A 9,645-nucleotide genomic window follows, 5' to 3' on the forward strand; every position below is an offset into this window, starting at 1 on the left:
TGAAAATATCATTATACGCAGATATAAAAAGCATATCAGTACTTCAAATGAAACAAGCAATTCGCTATTTTACAATGATCCTTTTTAATGGTAAAATTCTTTTACGGATGACTGGACAATTACGAGCATGCTTCGCAAATATTCTAATTTGTCGACGTAACGAACAATGCAGCCAACTGATCACGCGAAATTACCTCTTTATCCATGACCGAGACAAAGCAGCATCATCGTGATATAATACAAAAGCAACGTTTCATAAACATGGAATTTTGTTACAGAAAAATCATTCCACCGTGTGAAGTTTATACGTAACTAAGATTACATATACATTACAAGAAAATTTGTAGAGATAGTAGAATGAACGTCGATCGCCGATGATTCTGCTATATCCCGGACATAGCAATTGTAAACGCATTCGATTACAAACTATTGCGGATGTTTAATGTAGACTACGTAACAATTTAATGGATCAATAAGAAAGTAAATAATTACTTCTCACATGTTTTCAGCCTTAATATTGTAGCATTTTGTGGTTTAGTCGCCGTGCACTTTGTAATTTCTGGCAAATTTCAACATTCAGTTAATTTATCACCATCAACATATTGTTACCACCTCTGTATTTCTCAGCACTATTAAAAAACAGTTTAATTTCTGTTCGTCTCCTGTATTTTCATCTGTGCACTTGGGTTAGGGCGAGGTGTATACGTACGAGATGGCACATAAATTACTATATGCGCTACCACTGTTTCACGACGATGGTAGTATTGTATTACTTTTTACTTTGCACTTACGATTCTTCTATATTGTTTCAATGTTGGCTTGATAATTTTCTTCTGATTATCCGATGATTTTTAACACGATCACAATTTACAGAAACAAAAGAACAATATCTCCTGGTTTGAAAAAAGGAAAAAAAAAACACGTGACGAATAGGCCAGAAAAAATATATTGCCCTGTCTCTAATAATCGCAGGACTCATCTTGCAAACTGTTTCTAGAAATTCGAAAATATTTCTAATGCTTTTTTTTCTAATAAACACAATTCTCTCTCGTTCGCTCTAGCTCTCTCTCTCATCCTCTCGCTCTCTTTCTCTCCTCTGTTTTATCTGCCCTAGCACCTTTATACGGACACGTGTCGAAAATACAGATAGGAAAATACTATCTACATATTAGGGTACTTATGAAGATACAGGAATCAAAATATTCCTCAATTCCATCTGGTGATATAGAATAAGTGCACGTGCTGAATTTATCTTCTCCATATAAAGGATAAGTTAGATCGACCATCTAATTTCGCTAAATCGCTGTTATTAATTCATGCTGGTAAAACTATTCGTTCGTAAGATAACGTGTAGATTGAAAAACATTTAAAAGTGTGCCTTAGCGCCAGAGAGCTGACAAAATCTTCGAAAATGAATATTCATATGCCTACTTTTCGATCTAATTATTGATATGGATTATCTAATTATCGAAGAAAAGAGCCAGGTTAAAGAAGTTTATAAAATCTTCGTACGAACATTTATCACTCTTGATCGAACTTTGAAAAATTTCTATTTATGTATGTATAATAATTACAAGAATAACGCTAATTACGTTAGTAAGCAGGGGATATTCTTTCATCAATATACATTGTTAATCTTACGAGGTTTTTGCACAAAGTCAAGCTAAAATTTTGTGTTGTTATAACGGTACTAGGTCTCTTTGTTTTAGCAGCGCACTGCGAGTTCTGCGATCACCAGAGACTATCAAACTAACAGATGTTAGACAATTCTCAATTAGTTTGTTGTATCAACTATGAAATTATAATTTTGAAATAGCATTGCCCTCTTTGTATGACTTTGTATGAAAGAAGACAAGAAACAAAAGACCGATAAAAAGAGTAAAGAGAAAATAAGAAAGAGACGAAGACGAACATAAGAAGAAAAGACAAGAGGCTAATACGAAAAGATACGCGAGGAATAGAAAAAGGAAATTGAACAAAAAATTAGCAGGTTGGAACAAAATAGAGTATAAGTGACACGCGAATGAATTAGAAAACGGCGAGACCAGCTGCAGTCTAAAGGTACTGCGCCACTATCAACCGATACCGGTCGATTGATAGTTGGCCATGTTTTGTGAAAAAATCGACTGTGTCTTTTTATATGCGACCACAGAACAGCCGCAGTTCTCTACTCGTTAACCAACACCGACCAACTACACCTATAAACATTATTGCCGACTTTCTACATGTAGATGGAACGTTACATCGGCAGTCAAGTAAATTAACTCGAGAGCATATGAAGTGTGCGGTGATATTCCATAGTTAAAATGATTCGTATCCTCTCGTTTTAATTTCGTTTAGTTTGGCTCGTGACTTATTTATACGACAGCGGAATTCGCACCGCTTATGTCTCGTTAATGCGATTGGCAAACGAAGAAAACTAAAAGAGCGACGTATAACTTTCATGATATTCATCCAAAGGAAAACAAAAGGTACGTTACCGAATCCTAGTTCGACATGTATCTGTATGTGTGTAGGATCTGTATGATGTATACTTCTAACACTGTCACTTGCTTTTATATATCGCACACGTGCTACGAAGAACACGAAAGAACTTAGTTCGAGTTTTCTTCTGTCACTCTATCACAAAAATTGGCAACAATTTTGTTTCTTGGATGTTGGTTTCTAAGAAACGTGGGCTACGTATCAGGAGACAAAATACACCCATATGTCTGGAGAGGATATCACGCGTCGCTCTGTTATACGTACATATGCAAGTGGATGCAATTCTGTTTTCATCGTAGTCTAGTAAATTGCCTGACGTCGTTGTATGAAGAACGAACTCGTAGTATTTATTTCATCAAATATTCAACGAACTAAGTTGAACCTTTAATGAATTATTTTACTAAATCATTATTCCTTATCCACGAATACGATAAACTTAGCTTAAATGCGATAATCCGATTATCCTACTCGAGTTCGTATTCCATACAGTTTGAGCTGCGTCATCTATAGTTGTTGCTTGACAAACGGTGCAAGCGATGTTTAAGCGTAAAAGAATAGCGCCTTTAATCACGTTGTGTGGCATACGAGATAGTCCTGGATTTTGTGTTCAAAAATGAGGATGGTAATTATATACCGATGACTTGTTCAAGAAGAAAGAAACTGGGGAGTGCCCCTTCAACGTTGCTTGAAGTATTAGCGGCGATTTTGATAACTTAGATTGTTGGGATTACCAGACTGCCGCATACCACCACCTCCCCTTCCACCATCACCACCTCGTGAAAATCCTCCACGTCCACCTCTCGTACCATGTTGGCCACCTCTCATCATACCTCCAGGTCCACCTATAAAACAAAGAAATATGACATGGTGGTCACACTTGTAACTATTTTTTAACTGCAATACAATTATCGCAGCGTTTAATATATTTTTCGTGGATCTTAAAAGGTATTATTATATATGCATTTTTACAGCCTTTAAATGTAATTATAAAAAACTTCACATGCGTGTGCATACCTGGTCCTCGTTGTTGTTGCTGTTGTTGCTGTTGTCCTCCCATTGCTCTCATATTGCCATCATTAGAATTCAATCGACCACCGCTACCTTCCATCGTTCTCGGCTTAACCTTCTTTTCTTCCACATTTAGCTTTTGTCCATTTTCAGCAGGATAATAAATCGGCTAAAATTAACGATAAAAAATAAATCCTTTTGTACATTATATCTTGTATATGTTATATCTATACGTAGAAACTAACCAAATTCTGTAACACTTTGCTAACGACTTGTTGATCTTCGAAAGTGATGAATCCATAATTAGGCACTTTTCCCGTGTTATTTCCCTGCGGCCCCTTGCATCTATCATTTGATTTACTGTGTATACGCAACTCTACTACCCTACCATAAGATTCAAACACTTGACGTAAATCATCTTCTGATGCATTGTGCGGTAAATTTCCAAGGAATAGTTGGTGGGCATCACTATATTGACTTTGTCTTGTACCACGACGATCGCCATCTAAAGAATTCATTACTTATTTACTTATTTTACAATACTAGTAATGTATGTGACTAATGTAAATAACACGTAGAAAATAAATATCTTTTAACAATGCTAATATGAACTACATTTACCTCGTTGTACTGCTCCTCCTCTCGGAGCTCGCTGCTGCTGATGTTGTTGCTGTTGTGGCTGTTGGTTACTAACTCTATGAGTCTGTTGTTGTGGCGTAGAAACGCTAGTTGTTATAGACAGTGCAGGTCCACTACTAGTTGGATGTAGTGGCGATCTATCGTCTAAACGCAAGTTCGTCATTGGGGGCTGAGAACAGATGTTACAAAGTAGTTTATATCTATACTTTGTCGACATCTGATTTGTATAAATTACACAATAAGCAACATCTTAATCGTTAAAAATAACTATTACAATTATAAAATACATACCGGTGACATAGACAATTTGGGAGCTTGAGGACTAGTAGCACCAGTAGTACTGGGGAATGATTTCACAAGATTAGCGTATGTTTTCGGCCCGCTACTAGTCACACTTGTATTTGCCACTTGATGTTCTGGTTCGGATTCTTGTACAGAAGCGGTAAACGTTTCAGCCTCAGGTTGTTCACGATTCTCATTTGATTGAGCTTGTGGCTCATTTTCTGTTTGTTGTTGTTGTTGTTCGGCTGCAGGATCCAGTTCCGTTTCTTGTACAAATTGTGTTTGTGACGTAGGTTCTGTTATATATTGATGCTGCTGTGCTGGTGGTGGAGGTGGTTGTTGTTGCTGTTGTTGTTGTTGTTGTTGTGGTGGTGGTGGTGGTGGTTGTTGATTAATTAATGGTGCTTCTTCATGAACCGAACCATTTAATACCTGTTGCATTACAGGATGTACCTGAAATAACATATATAATGCACAATATAGTATACAATATTATTTAAATAATTATATTTTAGGATAAAACTAACATGAGTCTGTTGCGGCGGTGGTGCATAGTATATTTGTTGTTGTTGTTGAAGCACGGGTTGTTGTGCGGGAATAAGCGGAGGTTGAACTTGAGGTTCAGTAGATGCAGCTGGTGTTGAAAGCTGCTGTCCACGATTTTGATGCTCATCTTCCTCTGGTTCGGAACGCACTCCCTCCTCCCCTTCCCTCTCTCCAGGCTCACCTACACCTCCTTCTACACCACCCACATCTGTTTCTTCTTCATCAGGAAAGATCAAATCTTGGTAACGAAATATATCATTATGTACATAATACGTTTTTGGTGCTTGTATGGCTAACACAAATGTTTGTGTAAAACGACGCATTGGTTGTCCAGCATTAGATAATTCTCCTGATACCTATAATTCATATATAATTCAATTAATACAAATAAATTTATTACGTATTACTCTCATAATTTTTAGTGTTAGGTACTAATTAATACCTTAAATGGATATAAAAAGATTTTTTATAATCTCTGTTAATAGTGTCACTTACTTGCACGACAACACCATTTTCAAGAGTGAGCTGTGAATCAACTTGGCTTATTTTAGCATGACAGTCTCGGAAATTTAGTTGTTGAATTTTTTGATGTATTTGCTTTTGACCAATTGCAGGAGTCGATTCTCGATTGGAATCTAATCCTCCATGCACAAAGGATGAATGTTGATTATAGAATCTGCAATAATATTAAATATAATAATACAAAAATATTTTAATTTTGCACTGTAGCTTTTTCAACATTTTTTTTATATGTAAAGAGGTATTTCTTCTCTCTTTCTTTCAATTACCTATGAAGATGTGCAGGAGCTTGATTAAGTAAAGTATAATACTGTCGGACAAATTCACGACCGACATTCTGCGGAGAAGGGGATGCCTCCATGACCATTTTCTTATCCCTAACGTCTGAAATAATACTTTGCTTAAATAGCAACAGAAATTTTATGTGGTAATTATGAAAATTGGAAGCTTAGATGCCTGTAACAAAAAAAACATACCTGTAATGTTTATAGATGTATCATACTGTTTGTATTCATAAATTATATCTATCTATTTTTTGTCACAATATAAGTATAATAATATATAAATATATGTGTAGTTCAAAGAAAAACAGATTAAATTAATCATGTATGTATTGTAAAAGGTACACAATATACTTAAAACTACATTAATGTTTACATATTAAATAACTTATCACATAGGAACTAAATATTGGAAGCAAATACACAATATAATGAGATAAAAATTGTAAATATGCACATCAATCAAAGTGGCTATCTATGGATATCACATGAGAGCGATGTGCTTGGATTAAAAATGGTTATAAATAAAATATTTTTTCTGAAGTAACTGATTCATCAATCGAACCTGTAGTATTTTTATAAAGATTGATACAATAATCCTAAAACATAAATATATGAGTGTTAAAATGTGTAATTTCAGTAATTTGTACATTAAATTGTAATCAGGCGCGCGTACAGTCTAGTCTTGATAGAACATGTGCTCGCGTAAGTACAAAAATAACAGCAATCTTTGTTGCAAAGCAGTTACTTAAAAACAAAAAACTGTAGATCATCTCTCAACTCGTGTGCTGCGCGAAGTGCGAGGTCGAGGGCAAGGGGGCCGCCCGGTTGCATGAGCAAGCATGGCGATTTTTCTTGATCTAAGAAATGGTAACGCTAAGCTCTCAATATAAAATTTCAGCAAAATGTTTCGATAAGTAACATAAAACATGAGTATCGAAACGTTCAATGATTTGAACAATAATTTACGAGCAACAAATATCGTTAATTCATTAACACTTTTCACAGTCTCGTATCATGCTTGCCTTCCTGGTTCGTTCCGAGGTCTTCTCTGTGAGAAGTCGGATGAAAGAACATCGGCAAAGCCGATCTTATGGCGTTGTACACTCACCCAATGGAACCACTTATGCGTGACACAATTCACTGCTTTTCCCGGCAAAACGAGATGCTGCGACGAAAACAGAAAGTTTCTACGAGCAACAACAGTTCACAATAATGTTAATTATAAAAACAGTTCAATGTATGAGTCCTCCAAGCACCTTGATGTCAGCACATGCAGCGGAACCTGCACAGAAACACCGGTCGTATAAAGATAAACGACTCTCTTACAGAAGCCAAGACCTTACTCGTGCTGTGCGGGTTTTACAGGAACTACATCATCAATCGAACAAATTCCAGAAGGGCATTTCCTTGCGTATACTACGTCGCTGATTGGCTATTTCAGTTCTGCTATGAAAACAGCCAATTACAATTTAGATTAAATAGAAAAATTCTGTAGACAAATAAACGTGCTATTGGTCCAATAATACGCTCCGTTCTACTGGAACTTATACGTTATTGGATGATTTATTAAATGACTTATTTTGGAATTATAGTTCATTACAGAGTATAAATTATTTTGAATAGACAAGAACAATACAATTAAATGACAGGTTTATTTGTTATATTGAAAATATGCTAAAATTGCGAATAAAATGATTATATTAATAATATAGTTTATAAGTCTTATAATTTATTGTTTTAAATTTTTACTATTTCTTTTACCTACATTGATGTATGATAAATAAACACAGTTATCTTCTATTGCCATCTGATGATAGGGCATCAAACTATATATTTAGTGTGTTAAATATAAATTAATTAATTTTTGTACATATGTTTTCTTTATAACAAATATGAAAATGTTCTTTCATTCACATATAAATAGGAAATCAATATACACACATATAAAAGATGGGTATAAGAAAACGTTTCATAATAAAATTCATTAAAATATCACTTTTGTCTTTTTTTCTTGAAAATTTATTTATAACACTTTTATTTAGTTATTATTGGAATCACATTATTTGACAATAAATAATTACATAGAATTATAGAGACATAATACAAAACTGGTATATATACATGCAGGTAAATATTGTAAATATTCTACTACAGACTAGAACATCTAAAAAGTTAATATCTTTCTTGATGCAAGCTTAATTTTCTGTTGGTCCAGGAGACATTATTTTAACAAATCTTAAATGACTTATATTATTTATTGTTAGATATACTTCAAATCTACATGTTTTAGGATTCATCGGCAACTGTTTCCATTTCTCTATCTTCTGACATTTGTAGAGTATGACTTTGTAATCTGGACAAACTCTTCTCTTTCAGAATGTAACATTTTGCATGCAGTACTCACTTTTCTTCAAGCACAAACATATCACAAAAAAGATATCTTATTTACTCAAAGTCTTGCTCTAAACATGGATAATAAGTTAAACTACTTATTAGACAGACACTGTATGTTATTTGCAAAAGAATAATGGCATACTAGAAACTGTACATTAATAAATAAATGGTAGATAAGATATATTTTTTTCTATTGTTTTTATCTGAAATAGGAGATTAATAATAATTCTGCTGACAGCGGAAAAATCAGTGATGTAAAGAAAAGAGATGTATAAAAATTAAATTAAAACTGTAAAGGAAATTTTATATGTACAATTTGTTTCTAAAAATTAATTGAAATACGCTAAACATTGCTAAAGACGTGGTAAATGCTAATCACTTAGTACCTTCAGTTAGGATTGTGAAATATCTTGAAATATACAATGATGAAAATAATGTATTGAAAATTACATACAATTATGTATAAATATAAATTAAAATTATGTCAAAATAGGGTAGTAAAGAAGGGTGGATACAATAGTAAAGAACATATACATAAATTCGTTTATATATAATTTTTACAAATTTGTACTACATATATTTTTGTTTCAATACATATTTTTGCATTAACATTTATGTTCCTAACAACACAATAACGAAATTCATCTGTTATCGACCAATCACCGATCGTTCACCACCACATGCGTAGTATTTCGTTACCCCCTTCTGGACACAAGTTTAAGCCCAATAGATTTGTACTCCGTCCTTTTAATTTCTAGATTCATGACATAGTAAATTTTTTTTATTACAGTACATATGTTTAATGCTATTGTAATGCTACGATAGAACGGTTGGAAATACTATTGTAATTATTTTTAGATATCGACAAATGTAGTTTCATTTTATTGTACGTTCACTGCAGATAAAACATTTAAAAATTATAACCTATGGAAAATCGCCAAAGAATAACTATTAACCGATTATACTTTTTATAATGTGATGAATATATATACTGTAGCTTTTATCCATATCATATAACTCTGGTATTCTGCAACTATAATTTGGTATTCTACAAATATAATTAATAATTGACAATGATAAATAAATGCAATCTCAGTACTACAATACAAATAATTGGGAATCGCTAATCAATCAAGTACATTGTTAGAACTAAATTATTTGATAATTATTTTTCCTGCAAAATAATATTATTAAATCAGAAACGATGATATAAGAGACGTTCTCTTAAATGTGGTACAAGTGTGAAATACTTTATATATGTATATTGTGTATGTATGTATGTATGTACACACACACACACACACACACACAACATGTAACACTTGGTAATACCTACATCAAAACTTTATCAAACAAGAGTTCCCAATATTTACGAAACACTTACAGTTTTTAAATTCATGATTTTAATAATTTTGTTGTATTATATTTTTTAACGTTCGAAATAAAATAATTGTTAATTTTTAAGGTTTAGCAGTAATAAAACAAAGCA

The 9,645-nt window shown here is 33.3% G+C and overlaps 1 protein-coding gene across 1 annotated transcript; it reads right to left on the reverse strand.

The window, feature by feature from the left end:
- Positions 1-2,099: 2,099 nt before the first annotated feature.
- rin (ras GTPase-activating protein-binding protein 2) lies at positions 2,100-7,109 on the reverse strand. Its single transcript, XM_069110833.1, has 9 exons — positions 6,871-7,109; positions 5,748-5,934; positions 5,455-5,635; positions 4,941-5,315; positions 4,423-4,866; positions 4,114-4,300; positions 3,738-3,997; positions 3,499-3,661; positions 2,100-3,326 (listed from the first exon to the last, which is right to left on the reverse strand). The coding sequence occupies exons 2-9, from the start codon at positions 5,843-5,845 to the stop codon at positions 3,178-3,180; spliced, it is 1,857 nt and encodes a 618-aa protein (XP_068966934.1). The 5' UTR covers positions 5,846-5,934; positions 6,871-7,109; the 3' UTR covers positions 2,100-3,177.
- Positions 7,110-9,645: the final 2,536 nt, after the last annotated feature.

The sequence above is a fragment of the Bombus flavifrons genome, chromosome 4, assembly GCF_040668555.2.
Source record: "Bombus flavifrons isolate JBK064 chromosome 4, iyBomFlav1_principal, whole genome shotgun sequence".
Lineage (NCBI taxonomy): Eukaryota > Metazoa > Arthropoda > Insecta > Hymenoptera > Apidae > Bombus > Bombus flavifrons.

Bases quoted from the DNA above. Each gene is read 5' to 3' on its own strand.
- rin (XM_069110833.1), bottom strand. From the start codon at position 5,845: ATGGTCATGGAGGCATCCCCTTCTCCGCAGAATGTCGGTCGTGAATTT. The intron at 5,636-5,747 runs GTAATTGAAAGA...ATATTATTGCAG, and splicing joins GCTCCTGCACATCTTCATAG to ATTCTATAATCAACATTCAT. The intron at 3,998-4,113 runs GTAAATGTAGTT...TGAATTCTTTAG, and splicing joins AGGAGGAGCAGTACAACGAG to ATGGCGATCGTCGTGGTACA.